General features: G+C 37.2%; 1 protein-coding gene across 19 annotated transcripts in view; it reads left to right on the top strand.

Annotated features, from left to right (window-relative positions):
• The window catches only part of PSD3 (pleckstrin and Sec7 domain containing 3), a 573112-nt gene that overhangs the window by 254619 nt on the left and 298587 nt on the right, over positions 1–19906 (top strand). For 18 of the 19 annotated variants that reach the window (XM_067721837.1, XM_067721838.1, XM_067721840.1 and 15 more), the window contains 4 exons: positions 8530–8724; positions 8830–8910; positions 10865–10977; positions 13525–13583. In XM_067721837.1, coding sequence (XP_067577938.1) covers positions 8530–8724; positions 8830–8910; positions 10865–10977; positions 13525–13583 — 448 coding nt within the window. Of the gene's footprint in view, positions 1–4937; positions 5047–8529; positions 8725–8829; positions 8911–10864; positions 10978–13524; positions 13584–19906 lie in introns of those variants that run through there. The other variant, XM_067721858.1, reaches the window with a different exon arrangement.

The raw sequence follows: 19906 nt of genomic DNA, 5'->3' as shown, positions 1-19906 counted from the left end.
GTGAGGGCACCCATCAGTGTGTGGGCAAGTGCTGTGCCTGTACTGAGTTCCCACAGGTAGCTCTGCCTGGTTATACTGTGGGCACTTTATACTTATCATGTCTTCAAGTCTTTGAATCAAACTCAGGGTTTTTCTCCTCTGTCTCCTGTTTTTCCCCATATGCTTGCACACTCTCTGCTCTCTCTTTCTCTAGCTCCCTTCCTCTCTTCTTATCCCTCTCACCCCCTCCCTCTCCCTCCTCTCCCACCCCCTCTCTCCCTCCCCCTCCCTCCCTCCCCCTCCCCCTGGTATATATTCCTTCTTCTTCCTGAGGTAAGAAGAGTGCTGAGGCCTGTGTCAGGCCAACACTCTGCCTGAGACAATCTCTAGAAAGCACTACTCCCAGGCTTAACCAGTATTAGATACTATTAGGTAAATGGCACCACTGGAGGTGCTGTAGCTGTTCTGAATAACCTCATTTACGTTTCCCTCAAGATTAGGTGTAGAAAACTGCTAGAGCTCATCAATGAATTCGGTAAAGTTGCAGGATACAAAATTAATACACAGAAACCTGTTGCATTTCTATACATTAACAATGAAAAATCAGAAAGAGAAATTAAGGAAACAATCCCATTTACCTTTGCATCAAAAAGAATAAAATACCTAGGAATAAACCTACCTAAGGAGGAAAAAGACCTGTACTCTGAAAACTATAAGACACTGATGAAAGAAATCAAAGATGATACAAACAGATGGAAAGATATACTGTGTTCTTGGATCGGAAGAATCAATATTGTCAAAATGACTATATTACCCAAGGCAATCTAAAGATTCAGTGCAATCCCTACAAATTACCAATGGCATTTTTCACAGAACTAGAGCAAAAAATTTAAAAATTTGTATGGAAACACAAAAGACCTCAAATAACCAAAGCAATCTTGAGAAAGAAAAAAAGAGCTGGAAGAATCAGGGTCTCTGACTTCAGACTATACTACATAGTAATCAAGACAGTATGGTACTGGCACAAAAACAGAAACATAGATCAATGGAACAGATTAGAGAGCTCAGAAATAAACCCACACATCTATGGTCAATTAATCTATGACAAAGGAGGCAAGAATATACAACGGAGAAAAGACAGTCTCTTCAATAAGTGGTGCTGGGAAAACTGGACAGCTACATGTAAAAGAAGGAAATTAGAACACTTTCTAACACCATATACAACGATAAACTCAAAATGGATTAAAGATCTAAATGTAAGACTTGATGCTATAAAACTCCTAGTGGAAAAAGTACACAGAACACTCTTTGACGTAAATTGCAGCAATATATCTTTTTGGATCCATCTCCTAGAGTAACGGAAATAAAAACAAAAGTAAACAAATGGGACCTAATTAAACTTAGAAGCTTTTGCACAGCAAAGGAAACCATAAACAAAACAAAAAAACAACCTATGGAATGGGAGAAAATATTTGCAAACAATGTGACCAACAAGGGCTTAATCTCCAGAATATACAAGCAGCTCATGCAGCTCAATATCAAAAAACCAACAACCCAATACAAAAATGGGCAGAAGATCTAAGTAGACGTTTCTCCCAAGAAGACATACAGATGGCCCAGAGGCACATAAAAAGGTGCTCAACATTGCTAATTATTAGAGAAATGCAAATCAAAACTGCAGTGATGTATCACTCCACACTGATCAGAATGGCCATCATCAAAAAGTCTACAAATAATGCTGAAGAGGGTGTGGAGAGAAAGGAACCCTCTTACATTGTTGGTGGGAGTGTAAATTGGTACAGCCACTATGGAGAACAGTATGGAGGTTCCTTAAAAAACTATAAATAGAACTACCATATCCTGCAGTCCCACTCAGGGACATATATCCAGAGAAAACCATAATTCAAAAAGCCACGTGCACCCCAGTGTTCATTGCAGCACTGTTTACAATAGCCAAGACATGGAAGCAACCTAAATGCCCATCCACAGAGCAGTGGATAAAGAAGATGTGGTTTATATAAACAATGGAATATTACTCAGTCATAAGAAAGAATGAAATAATACCATTTGCACCAACATGGATGGACCTAGAGATTATCATACTAAGTAAAGTAAGCCAAACAAAGACAAGTATTGTATGGTATCGCTTATATGTGGGATATTAAAAAAAAAGTGGTACAAATGAACTTAATATACAAAACAGAAATAGACTCACAGCCGTAGAAAGCAAACTCAGGGTTACCAAAGGGGAAGAGGTGGAGAGGGATAAATTAGGAGTTTGGGGTTAACATATACATACTACTATATATAAAAAAGATAACCAAGAAGGACCTACTGTATAGCACAAGGAACTATACTCAATATTTTGTAATAACCTATAAGGGAAAAGAATCTGAAAAAGGATAGTTATATACGTATGTATTACTGAATCACTTTGTCATACACCTGAAACTAATACAACTATGCTTCAATGAAAAATAAAATAAAATAATTTTTAAAAAGTTTTGATAAAAGGAATATGTTTTTAAAAGATTAGATTAGGTGCTATCTCTACTCTGCCTGAGACATAAAGGCCATAGATAATGGTGGCCAAGAAGATTTCCTTTCCTTTCTCAGAGGCGATTTATGCTTCTGGGTTTTAAGTGCATCTCACTTACGGTGTTGTACTTAGAGCTCTTCTTGACTGACTTCATTCTGGCTTCCCTGGGTCTGCTGGTTTCAGGCCTCTGTGGCTGCATCCTCAGCTTGCAGAATGGCAGCCGGGTCATAGTGCTCCCTTCCAGTCCTTTTATTCCACTTGTGACTGGAGTTGTTTCCTCGCCCTCTTTGGGATTCTTCTGACTTGCCTCTGACTAGCTTATGTATGAAATTGAACTAGGTGACTGTGGTTGTTTTCTAAATGCAGGGCATGCACCTTAGCCTAGTTTATTTTTTTATCCTAGTTTTATTACCACAATTAAATAAAAATTTAAAGACATTTAAAAAATTTAAATTCAAAGAAAATATGGACTAAGACAGTGTATCTGGTACCCTCTGCTGATGTCAGTCTCCTTAGAACTTTTCAGGATCGGTTATACTGAACTAGAAAGTTAGTGCCCCATGTCATTGCTGGCAGAACGCAGAAGACCTCAAAGGAAGTGGAAACAGCTGCTTGCTCAGTTCTGCGTTCTTTCAACAGATGGCTGTTGAATAACCTCAGCCTACTCTTCTGATGTGGATACAAAGTGAAGTTTAAGATAGTGGTAGGTGAGAGAGGTGGGACTTTAAAAAAGCAGAGCTGTAATATCCAGGTGCTCTGAGAATGCAGCCGGGGGGGTTGGAGTACGAGTCTTAGAAAAGCTGTTATTTCACTTGGGTTCTTGTAGGATCATTGAGTTTGCAGAATTTTTGGGAACCCCAGGATTTTAGGGTGGGGGTGACAGGAGCAGCAAAGGGAAGGACGTGGGAAAGGGGTGTAAGAGCACAGCTTACATCTCTGTGCAGCCCAAGCATGAAGACGATGGAGGTGACCAGTCTAAACGGGCAGTTGGGGTTGGCTTGTGAAGGGCCTTAACGACATGCGGCAGAGCATGGGCTTTTACCTTGTGTAGGATATTTGTGAAGGAGACGTTTTATCACATCCATGGTGGCAGTATGCAGGCTGGGAAGGAAGGGTGAAAATACAGAGAAAAGAGGGTTTTCCTTTTGTATTTGAAGGACATTAGGGAAGAATCAGCAGATCGTAGTCAATTGAGAGAAGATCTTGATAAGACAATAGAAAAATAGTAGGAATAAAAATTAAATCACAGAAGCAAGTTAAAACAAACCCAGAAGGAGTCTGATCGAGAACAAGCATTCGGGAGATAGGGTTACCAGATAAAGTCAGGATGCCCAGTTAAATTTGAATTTTAGATAAATAGTGAATAATTTTTTTAGTGTCAGTATGCCCCATGCAATTTTTGAGACATACTTTCACTAAAAACTGTTTTTTGTTTATTTGAAATTCTGATTTAACTGGGTATCCTATTAATTTTTTTTGGAAAACGCAGTAATCAGTATGATAAAAAGGTTATGAAAAGACTTGGTGGTCAGACTCAGTGATCTGATCCTTCTTTTGATGATATTGATGATAGAGTGTAACCACATATGTTTGGAGGTGTAAGGTATAGGCCTTAGTGAAGCATTTATATATATCACAGGGAGAAGCTTTTGGGAAGTCTCTTCTATATTTAAGTGACTGGTAAGGATTTCACCTTAGGAGATTTAAGTTACTTGATCAAGAAGAAAAGCGGAACTGTAGAAAAGAAGGGAAAATTCAAACTATTGGAAGCATCTAACACTCAGCAGACTAGATGGACAATGTCTTGTGTATTCCAGGAAACAAAACGGGGGTGTCCCTCCTGCTGAGAGGGGTCATCCAGTTTGCTTTATCAAGTGTGAACAAGGCAGGGCTGCCATTGTTGTGTATGCTCTTGGTATACAGTGGACCCTGTGTTCTGGCTTCTGTTTTTATTAGTACTGTAAAAACATACAGAAACCCCAAGAGTAAACACTTGCGAGAGTGTGAGGTCATAGTCAAATGACCTCACAGGGAGCCAGGTCCTTGGAAGCCCTAGTGGACCAGCAGACAGTGGAGATGGGGGATGAAGAGTCCTGGGAAGGGGCTTGTGAGAGGAAGCATGGCCCAGGCGCACCCTTTGCTCCAAGATATGGGTTCTTGGTGTCTGTCGTACTGCTGGTGAGTTGGTATTGCCATCATACCGCCAGGCTTTCTGACTTAAAAGGGGCAATCTCTGTTCTTGTTCATGTTCTTTCATAAATTGTGAATGGGGCAGAATGAAGCCATCTAGGAATGGAAGTATTTATCTTCATTTTATTCCTTATTTTCCTTTTTACTGAAGGTTTTCTCAAGACGATCCAGAGAAGTCTGATCCATACACATTTTTAAATTACCTCCTTCTGGTGAATGTGAGGAAAATGAGGTGAAATAGACTGGGCAGGATAGGAGAAAGAGGCAGCAAACATGCGGAATGAGAAACATAAGGAATAGGAATCAATACCGCATTTAAAAAATACAATGTCGTTAGGGTAAGTCTGTTGTATTTGAACAACATCTTTGCAGTACTATGTATGTGGTACAATTACTTTTTTTTATGGAGTGATTAAATACATGCCGTGAATTTGCCCTGAGAAGTGAACAATGCTAAGTAGCAGTTTAATTGAGAAGAAAATCCTTTCTTTGACATTGTTTTTTCTACACAATAGCTAATATGCAGAGTAAGAGAATGCGCGGGAGCACAACTCCAGGGATTTTCTTTTCATAATTATAAAAACTACTTGACTGTAACTCAACTAGTTCTTAGAGTAAATATTTTACATTTTCACCACTTATTTAGGAAAACACAAAAGTGTGAGCTGACCTTTAAAAGAAGTGTCCTCTATGAATTTACTTACAGGTTTGCTGTATATAAAAATTAAATATTCAGTTTTCTGATAGCGTAAATTTCACAAAACTGGCTGGTAATGTGAACTTTATAAAGTAAAGTTTAAGATGAAAAACATTTAAATGTATTTACGTGAAGAATTCATCATAATGAAGCAATTTATTTTAATTGGTGGGTATTTCTTTTGGAAAATTGTTTAAGGTGGCTGATTGCTTAGGGAGGCTTACCAAACATCTTGGTTTGCCTGCGTCAGTTCCGGTTTGTGTCTGTTGTCTTGGTGTTGACTATGGTTTAGCATTTGACTTTGACTTTAAAAAAATTAAGTATTATCATTAATAGTTGCAGTAGAATAAGTCAGCATGGGTTTGTAACCCTCCACTTTGTACTTCCCGCTTCTCCACAGTCTCATCTGGAATGCGTGAGTTGACATGTGCATTGAACAGAAATTTCACATAGTTGAGTCTAAAAGACTATGTGGGATACTCTCTCTCCCTTTTCCCTCCCCTTAAAGCTCCTTTCAGAGATAGCTTGTGCAGTGCTTGCTGATAAGTGAGCTTGGAGAGGGGCTGCTAGAGTCTGGCAGTGGTTGGGGACTCCGGGGACTCTGCAGCCCCCAGGCGCTCCTTGGTGCACCAGCTGGTTGTGCAGTAGCCCAGCTGCACTGAGTGATAGTGAAGCTGCCAGGCTACCACTTAGTTGGTGGATCAGTGGGAAATGGGAAATTGTAAGTTAGGTAGAACAAGTGACAAAATAGAGATTAAGCAGTTCTGTTTAAAAATGTCTTCACTTTGCTGTAATGATTTTTATAAGTTTACAACTATTTTTTTTATTGGTAATGCTTTTTTTTTTTTTTTTACCTTGTAACAATTATAACTACATATTTAATGATTTTATCATCCCTGTTTCCTTTTCAGAGTGTCCTCGTTTAGACAATAAATTGTTCTCTACTTACAATTCAGGCCAAGTTAAAGAGCTATGGGATAGGGCAAGGGCCTGCAGACTAGGATTCAGTGTAGCCTGGAATGGCTTTTACATTTTTAAAGGTTGTGAAAAAACAACAAAAACAAAGAAGCATGTGTGACCAGGGTCCTTATGTGGCCTGCAAGTCTGAAATATTTACTCTCTGGTTCATTGCAGAAAAATTCTATGTCTGCTTTACAGTCTACAGTAAGTGTGTTGGAAGACTACTTAAGCACAAGTAGTTTACCATGAACATAGCTTTGTTCTGTTAGAAGTCCAAAGGAAGGTCTGGAAATCACAGTGTTATTGGTTTTAGTGTTACAGATGCATGCTGCAGCACCTGGCTAGAGCAGAGGTTCTCACAGTGTGGTTGTGCGGCTTCCTGAGACCCTTTCAATGGGTTTGTGAGGTCAAAATTATTTTTTTAATAACAGTGCAGCATTGTTTTCCTTTTTCACTGTGTTGATACACACTGATGGTACAAAAGCAATGGTGGGGGCCTTAGCACAAATCAAGGTAGTAGCACCAAACTGTTCTAGTTGTTACATTCTTCATTGCCATGCATTCAAAATAAAAATAAAGGGCAGTTTCACCTAAAGATGTCCTTGATAAAGCAGTACCAATTAATTGCTTTTCAACACTTGGGTACCTGCCTTTTTAATTTCACATGCAATGAAATGGAAAATATGCATGAAGCGCTGTCTAGGAACAGCACTCATGTAGTTTGAGTTGTGAGCTATAAACTAGTTGCTTTTTTCATGGAAATGCCATTTTCCTTCAAAGTCTGACAAACTGTGGTTTTGGCAAACATTTTCTTGAAAATAGAGTTACTTAATTACTTTAAGGAAAACAACCATCAATTTTTGTTGCCAATGGTAATACTTAAGTTTCAATCAAAATTAGAATTTTGGAAAACTTGTATCTACCACCAAAAGTTTGGCAGCTTCCCAGTACTTAAAGACTTTTCTGAGGATATTAGTGGTGACATTAATAAATGTTATTTTTTAAAATAATAAAATGTGTCAACAGATATTTTGCAAGTGACCAGTTCATGTGGCAGAATCATGCCTGGGTAAGATGCATTCAAAGTGTGAGACTTCTTTTTTTTTTTAATTAATTAATTAATTAATTAATTTATTTTTGGCTGTGGTGGGTCTTCATTGCTGCACGCAGGCTCTCTCTAGTTGCGGCGAGTGGGGGCCACTCTTCATCGCGGTGCGCGGGCCTCTCACTGTCGCGGCCTCTCTTGTTGTGGAGCACAAGCTCCAGATGTGCAGGCTCAGTAGTTGTGGCTCACGGGCCCAGTTGCTCTGCAGCATGTGGGATCCTCCCAGACCAGGGCTCGAACCCGTGTCCCCTGCATTGGCAGGCAGACTCTCAACCGCTGTGCCACCAGGGAAGCCCATGTGAGACGTTTTTAATATGAGTACAAAAAGTTCATTGATACAAGTTTAGATTCTATATTGCAGCTAACTTTTAAGAGACTACCACTTGTTTTATTTTGGCATCATCATATGAAAAAAGAATATCCACAATTAAGGATATTAAAATGCTCCCTATTTTTCTAACTAAATATTTCTGTGAGGCCAGATTTTCTTAATGCTTTCAACCAAAATGATGTATTATTACTGAGTGAATGTAGAAATGGCTGTGAGAATCCAGCTGTCTTCTAGTGTGCCAGGCATTAAAGAAATTTGTAAAAGATGTAAATCACTGTTGCTTGTCTCATTAAATATTATGTTATTGTTGTGGAAAATATAGTTCTTTTTAATAAAAATGTATTATTTATATTCATGAAATGGATTTATTATTTTTAAATGAATATTTAAATTTTTCTGTTTTAATTACTCATGCAGTGACTATCACTAGATATAACCTACATACATAGAGGTCTTTGGAGTTCTCTATACTTTCAAGAATATAAACGTCCTGAGACCAAAAGGTTTGAGAACTGCTCATCTAGGGTTTAAGTAATCACTTCTCTAGTATGTTAAAATATAGCAACTGAAAATATTTTTATGAATAATTAAGCATAAGATGCTATCATTTAAAATAGTTTTTTCATTTGTTCTACAATATTGTGATAATTTCATTAGCTACTTTCCTTTTTGCCACACAAGAACAATCTTTTCTGTTCTTTTGTTTCCTTCTTTATCAATTCTCACAGCAATGCTGGGATGAAAACAACACTGCTAGAGGCTCATTCTGAAATGGGGAGTACTGAAATTCTGGAAAAGGAAACCTCAGGAAGTCTCAGTAATGGTACCAGCAGCAACGTAGAAGCAGCCAAAAGGTTGGCCAAACGTCTTTATCAACTAGACAGATTCAAAAGATCGGATGTGGCAAAGCACCTAGGCAAGAAGTATGTCCCATTCCAAGGATGGTGTCTGAGTGTATCCTTGTAGGGGTATGTGTGTGTTCTGATGGCTTCAATTTTAATAACCAAGTCTATTCTGTTTTCTTATAGCAATGAATTTAGCAAACTAGTTGCAGAAGAATATTTGAAGTTTTTTGATTTTACAGGAATGACACTGGATCAGTCTCTCAGGTATGATTAAACATCACTTCTGTTCTTCTTTGCTTCTAAATAATTAATTCTGAGAAGAGAAAATAATGTGCTGAAGCTAAAATCTGATTTTTATTTTTTTAAACCCACAGTTACTTTGTGATCTTAGCTCAGATTGTATTACAGATATTAAACATGGTGGAAAGAATATATTGTTTTTATGAAATCACACATGAATTCATATCCTGCACCAAATAGATGACCTAGTAAAGAATGGTGGCAAAGTAAGTCTTGGAGAAATGGAATCTGTGGGAATCTGGTTTTTGAATGCCTTAAAAAGGCACAGTTTACAGACTGTAGAATTAGATTTTCCCTAATCATTTTTTACAATAGCCAAATAGCCCTTTAAGACAGTACTTTGGAATTAACTAATGAATGGGATAAAAATGAATATCAACATAATAATCAGCAGAAAGTATCTGTAAAACTGTTTCAGACAGTAGCACTTTTTGCTGATCTGTTCAAGTGAAGGTGTTGGAAACACACTGACCCTCATGTCTCACACGATACCATAGTATAAATTTCTAAGTGCAGCTGAAGGTAAAACCCAGTAAGCATTTAATCTTATAAACTTTATAACGTGTCACAGCCTGGAGGAATTCTGAGATCATCTTGTGTAATGCTCTAGTGTTACAAATCAGGAAACTGAGGCCTGGGAGGTGAAGGGAGGATGTTCCATTAGAATGCACAGCAGTGAGTTAGTCTCTGGCTCTTTGCGTGAATCAAGGGTACTCATAGATTTGTCAATGAAAACAGGTAAGGGTGGGGGAGGGATCTGTATTTTTGCTTTACTCTCTCATATGGTTTATAAAAAAAAGTTAAGAAAAATTAAAGTTAGATCAACATAATTTAGATTAACTACAGATAAGGAAGACAGCAACACTTTCATCATTGAAATATGTTTTATTGTATGTTTCTTTCAAAAGTAAGATTTCTTAGGGCATTTTAAATGATTTTTTCCTTCCCATCTCATGTTTAGGTAAATGCATCTACTTTGTCAAGTGAGGGTCCTGGATACATCTATAATAGACAGTACTCTCAGTGACTCTGATCTAGATTGGTATTCCTAATTTAAGAAATAAATTAGGGTTTTATTTTCCAATTTCTTCCTCATGTAGCAAGTTAATAATATATGGTGGTGATAATAGGCAAAATAAAATTAACAGAAATCTACTGTGCTAATGGAAAACTGATGAATTCCTAAAAGTGCTAACAAAAGTTCAAGATGAAAAAAAAAATAACATGGGACTGAGTGAACTGATGAGGATCATTATAATTTTTGCAACTTTCTGTTTGAATAATAATAAAAAAGAAATCTACTGTGCATAAGACAATATAATTGTAATTTTAATAGTGGGTCAGTGGTGATTACAGTCAAGTAACAAAATGACAAAAACCTGTGATCTTTGTCAAGCTTTAAAACATAGTCTACAGGGGACTTCCCTGGCGGTTCAGTGGTTAAGACTCCGCACTGCCAGTGCAGGGGGCGTGGGTTTGATCCCTGGTTGGGGAACTAAGATCCACATGCCGCGTGGCATGGCCAAAAAATTAAAAAAAAAAAAAAAGTTTAAAACATAGCCTACATGGTTATGCATCCAGACTTGTGTTCTTTAGTTTTTATCTGACTGATCTTTTAAAATGGCTACTTGACACTTAACATATGTGGAAATCATCCACCTTCCCAAGGCTTTTTTTGATGTATTGGCCACCATGTTATTGCTCTGTCATCTTTTATATTGACAGTTCCTATAATATAAACATCAATATAAATTTATATTGAATGGCCATCTAGTAAGTGATTTTTTAAAAATATAGAATATCTTACTTTGTATTGTTAATTTCTTATGTTTAAATGAATTAACTTTTAACTATCAAACATAGAGAGTATGGTAACATTTTCTAAAAATTCACCTTTTCCCCCTTCATTCTTTTTTAGGTATTTCTTTAAAGCATTTTCTCTTGTGGGAGAAACCCAAGAACGAGAGAGAATTTTAGTACACTTCTCCAATAGATATTTTTATTGTAACCCAGATACCATTGCTTCACAAGGTAATCTGATGGAAATGCTTGAATTTCTTTCTTATAACAAGGGCTATTTTCCTCAATGTGTGAAGGTTACATTTTATTATGGAAAATATGGAAACTTATGCAGAAGAAAATGAAAATCACCTAGTTATCTCTAATTACCTAGAGATAACTGTTACTAACAGTTTGATTTACTTCCTTCTAGTCTATTTGTACAATATTTTATGTCAAATTGGAATCATTACAGAGTTTTGTTTCCTACTGTCTTTCCCTTTCATTGTGAGCATTTTCTCATGTTATCAAATATTCTTTAAAAGCCATGATGTTTAATGACTGCATGATATTCTTTACTCTTGTTTTAGTTACTTTTACTCCATTTTCCAGTTCCATAGTATGACAGTATACTTTCTTTAAATTGCTCATGGTTTGTCACTGAGATTTTATGTCAGTGTACATTGTAATAAGTGAAATGCTAGTTTTCTTCTTTCTCCTTCCTATACACCTGATCTCTAAGCTTCTTGATGAAGGGCATGTATAGTTTTATGGTTAGTTTTGGAAACATTTGCAAATCTCACTGGAGTTTGTGGTGTGTCTCTGGTGCTTTTTTTGGACATTCATTATTACAGCACTGACCACTGACTCTGGTTTATGATTTTAATGGTCTATATTTGTATTTACTATTTTAAAAAGCAACTTTAAACTATTTAATTTTTGATATACCTTATGAAGATAGGTCATTTCTCCGTTTCAATTCTTACAATAAAGCAAAGTTTTCAGGGTTTGAAGTCAAGCATTTTCACTTACAATTGGAGTATCTTTCATAAACTTACAAGTTCTGGAATAAATCACTGAGACTAGATGCACTAGAAATTATAATTATCTCTTAGCTTCCGTATTGCCAATTAACATTGTGTCAGTGTACTTTATATTGACTAAAGTGATTGCTCCTGCTGCCTCTGCCCTGAAGGCTGTAGCTAAATTAACTGATTGTTAAAGTCACATTCCTATCCGTAAAATAGGAACTGTCTTTATTCCTTTGACTATATGTAGACCATTTATTCACTGTCTGTATCACTGTCGGCCTTGACTGGAGAATGAAAGGTATAGAAGTGGATTGTTTTTATTAGAACCTTCTTCAAATCTAAGAAGACACTGACATTACTAAGTGAAACAAGGGCTACGGATTTGTGTACTCAATTGGCTGTTGATAAGGATATTTGAGAGTTAGCTGCTGAGTTTTAGAAATACATTCAAGAATTTGTTTTATATGTATTTAGAATACTGGAATACATACACTTTTAAGCATTTAGTAGCATCTACTTAGAGATAGTCCACTTAGAGAAATCACCTACTCAGAGGCATAGTTTGGAAGATAAGCTATCTTTAATTCATGAATTCAGTAGTGGGACAAGCTTTTTTGTACATTTAGTATAAATTAATAAGATTTTTCTGCATCTGCAACTGCTATTGTCTACTTTACTTGGATTGAGAATTGCAGGGAGAGAATAAGGAGAACTAATCCTAAGGTTTGGAAGTAAGAAGCTTAACTCTTAGTGCTTTTTCTTTTCCTTTGTAAAGTAAGAAGAGAAAGTGATGTTTCCATATAAGTGTGAAATGACTTTGCTGGTTTGGGTAACGTTTTTCCCCTAAATATTAATTTTAAATCTTCAGTGATTATTTCAGTATTTCACTTTTGTCTGATCCATAGCATCCTGGACCAGTCAACCTAAATGTTGCCTTTAAAGCATGGCAAGAAAAAGGATAACTATTTCTGTCTATATATTTTTAGCCAGAGAACTAATACCCAAAGAGTAAACATTGGAAGATGCAAATCTTGGTTTTCTTTAACTTTTGCTTCTTTCCTAATTCACTTTCTTCCCAGAAAATAAAAAAGTAACAGTATTAAATAATTTATTTTCATTTGTATATCTTATAGAAAATTGAGAAACTTTAAATAAAAAAGATAAAAATTATAATTTTACTATCAAGAGATAATAATCTCTTAATATTACATTATATATCATTCTAGATGTATTATAGTTAAATAGAATCATACTGCATATAGTGTGTTTTTCATGTAATACTTTATTGTAAAATATCTTTCCATTTCAACATGTATACTTGGACCACATTTTTAATGACTTCAACATAACAGAATTGTGTTTTAGGTGGGTTATATTTACTCATTCCCCATTGTAAGCAGTCTTTCTTTAGGTATCCTTGTGTTTGGGGTAGCTCCTTATTTCATTAGTATAAAGCCCTAGAAGTAGGTTTGCTGTGTCAAAGGACACTGTTTCAAAGTTTTAGATATATACTATCGAATTGTCCTCCAGAGGTAGGAATAATTTACTTCATCACCAGTAGAGTCCAAATCTGTGCATTGAGATCATTTTAATAACTTTTTCTTTATCTATTTTGTGTTTCCCCAAATGAATATGATTAATTTTGCCTAGCCACAGTATTGCGTTTTCATAGGTTCTTAATTAAGCATAGGTATGCTATTTTAATGATACTGAGGAGTCCAATAGGAAATAGTGAATTAATGCTTTCTGTCCTTGTCTCTTTTGTTAGATGGAGTCCATTGCCTCACCTGTGCAATGATGCTTCTTAACACAGATCTCCATGGCCATGTAAGTGTAGGTGTGTGAAGAGCTGTCTTACAGAGCTCCAAAATATTTTGGGCTTATCTTTGCTTTTGTGTTTATCCTCTGCCTCCCTTTACCTCATTCTCTACATGGCAGGTAGGTAAACATAAACCTTTGGAAAAAGAAAAAACTTATTCTACATGCTAGCACTGAACATAATTTTAAGTGAATTCCGTATGCCTACACGTCTGGAGTTGTTCTAGCTGTAATGTGTGTTCTTGTATCTTCTTTCTCCACTAGGTGGCAGAGACAGAGCTTTTACTTATGTTTTTTGTTTTTGTTTTGTTTTTTGGTTAGCTACTAGGGTTGATATAGAATAGTGGAAAGAGGATATAAGTTAGATCTGAAAGTGTCAACTATGTTTTCACTAAATATAGTAGTAAGTCTTAAAACTCAGACTTCTTTACACTCCTCAACTTACCTGGTCTCTTGCTAGTTGAAATATCAAGGTAATCTACTGTCTCATCTTCTATTTAAAGTATAGGATGAACTTATAGAATTTAGAATTACATGTAAACTTTCACCTTTCATAGAAGTGGAATTTTAGCATTTACTTGAACTGTTCATATTAGAGAAAATGTTTTAGTTAAATATAGATCAACATGTACTTAGCACAAAAATTATTTCATAGTCCCAGGTCCATTTATTTTGAAGAGAAAATCATGTTTCTTATAATTAAAGAGTCTAGATCATCCCTTGATTTGATATATGATTTATCTTCCAATTAAGAAACCACATTAAAAGAACTAAAACTTAGATATTGGTCCTAATTTGTTCTACTACTATTCCAAAAGGTCACACCTTATTTTAAACATGGTGCTCCTCTTTAAGAGAGGCAAAATGGAGCTGTATGGGGTCATTAAGATGGACTGAGGGGGGGGGGGGAAGAACGGTTCTACTGTCAAGAAAGTGAAGGAGAAGATACAGTGATAGAATCATAATTTCAACATCGTCTTCACAAATCTCACAATACTCAACTAGGAAATTCCTTCTGCAGTTTGCAGGAGGTGAATTTAGAACACGTTAGTGACTTGTAGGCATATGTAACTTGTGTCCTGAGATTATATAGACTGAAAATGTAGATGTTCTCAGGGGACATTCGTGGATAATATGTCTTGTGGAAATGAAGGTACTGGGATTCCCACAGTGTGAGCCTTGAAATGAGTGTTAGAGTCTAATATTCATTCAACTTGATATGGGGATGACCAATCAGTGTACTGTCCTAACCTCTGTTTTCCTGTTAACAGTGAAGCACGTTTTCATTGCTTTCTTTTCTGTTCATCTTGTGATAACAGCTGCAACTCTGTCCCCTTCTTTTCCTCCCACTCAATTTCTTAACCTAACTATCAGCTGAAGGAAACACTTTTGATTATGCTTGTCCACATACAAACATTAATCCAAGCCAATGCGTCCCAGCATGAGGAATCTTCTTCACATTGGATATCTTGAGGTCCCATCCACATATGATAGTTGTGCATTTACTCTCTTTTGACTGAGAAAATGTATAATAATGAAAAAGAGAATCCAGTAATAGTTCGATTCTTATTTAAAGGTTAGGGATGTCATAGTACTTCTATGGAAGTTGCTAGATTTGTGGGGATTTATTTCTATTAAAAGCTGGATTGCTTTTTAAAAAGCTAATATTGCTTTAATAATACTGTCAAATAAGCATGTGTCTTATTAATCACAATAATTTGAAGTATAGCAGTAAGTAAAGGTGTGAAGTTTGTTATTTATTCAGATAACTCCGCATGCTTGATGTCCAGACAAGCCATGGGCACCCCAGGGCCTCTTGTACACAGGTTCAGAACCACAGATCTTGGATTTGCTTTTGTCTTCCACACTTGAGGAATTGAAAGGAGATTAAATGATGCGTCACACTTCTTTTTGGCAACTAGGATATAAGAGACAGTTTATATAAATGAACAGTTTAATATTATCTTGATTTATGCCAATCGTACATAATAACAACTGGCTACAGTGGCAGAATTACATATGAGGGAGAAAATTATGAATGCAAGTAAATCTCTCTGTATCGCCTTCAAAATCATGTTGTTATTGATTATTAGTTCTTAGGTTTGTTTTTAAAAATGTGTGCTACATACTTCGGATTGTCTGTTGTTTAAGTTTTGTATATTAGACTTTTTTATTCTTATATACAGTGCATGCTGTTTCAAGTCTGTTGAAAGTATACTAGCTATCATAAAAACTAACTGTGTGAAAATGTGTTTCTCTTCTTTTCCTCCTCTGGATTCATTTAAAAAATAAATTTTCCTTCTAGGTGGTAAGTTTTTAATTCATAATTCTGGATATAACTTCTCTTGCATTATGATTGCCTGAATTATGTTACAGTGTCTGACTTATTGAAAGTGAATCATTCATGAAGAGTATACAGTGAATTATTTCTAGCATCTTCCCCTTTTCACCTTCTCCTTATGCTGTGCTGCCTAGGTCATCCCCTCTCATTACTTAGTCCAAAGCCAGAGTAATCCTCTTGGGAAATGAACCAATAAACCACTTCCCTTTTCTTCCCTACCATTGTGTCATAATAGCAGTACAACAGCATGACATTTCTAAGAAGTGCTGAGACAAGCTCATCCCTTCCTCATGCTTTCAGTGGGGGAGGTATAACCTGGGAGGTTCACTTCTTACAGCTGTTCTTTGTGAATCTTCCTGTGCTTAGGAATGATGTGTTGAAAATGCACTGGAATGGGCCTTTGTTCTTCCTGCTAATCTTAGTAATAGAATGGTAGAAGGTATACTAATATAGTGAGTCTAATACAGTGTCATATGTTGGAATGTCTTTCTAGCTTCCTTTTTTCTAATTTATTCTGTCGTTAAAGAAACACTTGTAGGGCTTCCCTGGTGGTGCAGTGGTTGAGAGTCCGCCTGCCGATGCAGGGGACGCGGGTTTGTGCCCCTGTCTGGGAAGATCCCACATGCCGCGGAGCGGCTGGGCCCGTGAGCCATGGCCGCTGAGCCTGCGTGTCCGGAGCCTGTGCTCCGCAACGGGAGAGGCCACAACAGTGAGAGGCCCGCAAACCGAAAAAAAAAAAAAAAAAGAAACACTTGTAGCATGTACACTCCATTCCAAGTTCCCTGCCATCTGGGTAAGGATCAGAGGCCATATCTCACTCTGGTAGGGCTGGTGAGGCTAACCTCCCTTAGGTTAACTGCAGAGGTGGTGGTAGGTAACTAAGGTGCTGTGGTGGAAAAGCACTGGGGTTCTCTTAATTACACACCCTTCACTAAGTGGGCTCAGATGTTTTAGTCATTTTACTGGAGCTAAGAATGGTGATTCCCTTCTGAACTTACTTTAAAAAGTACGAATGATTTATCATTAGTTATCATTATTTTAGCAATAGTATGGACTTGCTTTTACTTTTCTGCAAGTGGTTTACTCAGATTAAATAAGTATTTTATAATTGTGGTCACATTTGCTAAGTGATCTCTTATTTTTAAAATGCCTCTTCATATCTGAAATCTATATGTAAGTTAGACTTTTGCACATACAGATCAATATCTATCAAAACAAAACCTAAGGTTTATTTTTCTCTTGCTATGTTGGAACTAAGGTGTATTGAATATTGTAACTATCAACAAGGAAAGAGTTGAAACTTTTTTTTAAAGCCTTGTATTTTATTGGAAAGGCATGAATAAAATGATTTATCATTTTAGAATAAACTCAAACCTGTTCCTTTTCTGGACTTATCTTCAGATGTGCTCTGTTAACTAAAAGTAGCTCTCTTGTACTTCAGTCCTAGTCGAGCTTCAGCCTCCTGAATCTGAGGCTGAGGCTGAAGACAGGTAGCAGGGCCAAGACAGTAGTCAGGAGCTTCTTACCAGGACTGGATCCTGAGATGGGAGGAAGTTTTAGAAATAGAACTCAGTTGCAGCAGAGACTGGGGTGGATAGGGGCACAGTAGTTGGCCAGTGTCACAGCTAAAAGTTGGAAGAGATCCACAAGATGGTGCTGCCCAGGTCAGGCCATGGTCAGAGGCAGTAGCCAGGGCATTATTTTAAGTCAAGATTTTGTGACAGAATCTACCCTTTAACACTGAGGCCTGGGATTTTTAGCAGCAGTTTTATCTGAGGTGTGTCTCCGCTTTCTAGCATTGACAGAGCCAGCCCACCCTGTGCATGGGGTGTAGTGTGTAGGGTGTGGTTTCTCTGGAGTGGTGGCTTCCTGTCTCGGGCTGGGCATCCTGCAGATGCTCTGTCCTTGGGATACTTGGCATGCATCATCTTCAGTAGTCTGGCTTTGTTGTGTGAGGCAGGACCTTACTGGCTCTTTTTGGTGTTGGGTTATAGGTTGGATAAGGGGTAAAACCAAGGCAAGTATACCATACTGGTAGGGGGAAGAAAGAAGTCAAGGAATAAAGTATAGGTTTTGTAACAGAATAATGTTAAGAAGGTGTGTGTAGTGTGTAGTTCAGTTTGAGATAGGTCATAGGAATTCATTATTTTTCAATCTGTAAACTGCATTGATAATTGTGAGTTTCTAATTCGTAGATTGGCTTTCTAGGATCCTAGAATTTTGAATGGTGGGTAAAATATTTGGTTTATTATCAGAAGTGGAAAATGCCTGTTGTAAGAATTGTGATTAAAGACTTTTAATGCTTTTACTTTTCATATTGTGCTATCTTATATTTCCACCCTTAAAAGCAGCACAGATCTCCATGAGGTTGCTAGGGATTATTTAATAACTAAGGGATTCTCTGTGGGTTTAATAACTCAGGGATTCTCTGTGGGTTTCTGCGGCCGTCATCACTGTAACTGGCATCCGCTGTGAGTGCGTTTTGCTTCTGCTGTCCCTCTCTCCTGCAGAGCTGTCTTCTCTGTGGACTCCTCTTCGAGTCCATGCTACCCCATTTCCTCAGTGTCCTCTTCCAGGAGAGCCAGCCCTGGCTCTGAATTCTTTTTCTATCTGATTTCCAGCTGTGGGTGGTATTTATTTCCATAAGCCTCCTTCCCTTGGAGTCCTCTTTTCCACCTCCCTGATGTGGAGTCTTTCTTTCACCTCGTGGGGGCTCCCCAGCCACAGTGACTCCACCAGACTCTCATCACTGTCAAATTGGCAACTGCTGAGATTTTAATAGGAATCCTTATTTAAGCATGTCAGAATTAATCATGCACTGGTGGATTTTCTTGGCTTCCAAGACTCCTCAAAATGAAAGCCTTCCTTTACTTTTTTTCTTTCCTCCATTCCTTTCTCCCTGCCCTTACCCCCTTCTCTTTCTTTTTTCACCTTTTTTTTTTTTTTTGGTAGTTTTACTTTTCTTAGAATCAGTTCATACTTATAAAATACAACAAGGATAGCTTTTATCAGTTGAGTCAGTGGGGCTCATTTAGGGGCCTCGGATTATCTCATTGATACATTATTCAGAAACTTCATCCCTTCTCTTTCTTACCATTATGAGCTTCTCACATTTGCACTGCTCATTTGTAGATGGTGATAAAGGAAAGCAGATGAAACTCTGTTAAGTCAGGTTTTGCTCTTTCTTCCTGCAAATAGTTTGGGGAGGGAGGGGGAAATGAGGATGAGGAAGGTGACTGAAACCTCTGACCTCTAATACCATTATTTTCTTTAATGCCTGTCTAGACAATCAAGTTAGAAGTAGAGATTAGTCTTTGTAATTTGATAATGAGGGCAGTCTTTCCTTTATCTTCTCAAATTTTAGAGAAACTACTTTCTATGAAGCAGTGATAGAAGATGCTACTAAATACTTCTCAATGTTCTCAGGATTCCTTTATACTCTTAAAATATTTTGAGGACCACCAAAAAGCTTTTACTTATATCTGATTTACCATATTAGAAACTAAAATGGATAATTTAAACATTTTATTAAATCATTTAAAATAGTATTAATGAGGGCTTCCCTGGTGGCGCCGTGGTTGAGAGTCCGCCTGCTGATGCAGGGGACACAGGTTCATGCCCCGGTTTGGGAAGATCCCACATGCTGCGCAGCGGCTGGCCCTGTGAGCCATGGCCGCTGAGCCTGCGTGTCCGGAGCCTGTGCTCTGCAACGGGAGAGGCCACAACAGTGAGAGGCCCGAGTACCGCAAAAAAAGAAAATAGTATTAAGAAGCCAATTAAATGAATAACATATTTTTTATGAACAATAATTATACTTAAACAAAATTTAGTGAAAAGAATAGCATTTAAAATTTTTTGCCAGTCTCTTTCATATTTGGTTTAATAGTAGACTGCTAGATTCTCTGCTTCTGCATTTTGTCTTTTGCAGTATATCACAAGTCATGTAGCTTCTAGAAAACTCCACTGTAACTTGTGAGAGACTGAAAAACGT

Source organism: Pseudorca crassidens, chromosome 21 (genome assembly GCF_039906515.1).
Source record: "Pseudorca crassidens isolate mPseCra1 chromosome 21, mPseCra1.hap1, whole genome shotgun sequence".
NCBI lineage: Eukaryota > Metazoa > Chordata > Mammalia > Artiodactyla > Delphinidae > Pseudorca > Pseudorca crassidens.
The sequence above is the reverse complement of the archived record's forward strand: the minus strand, read 5'-3'. Positions and strand labels throughout refer to the sequence as shown.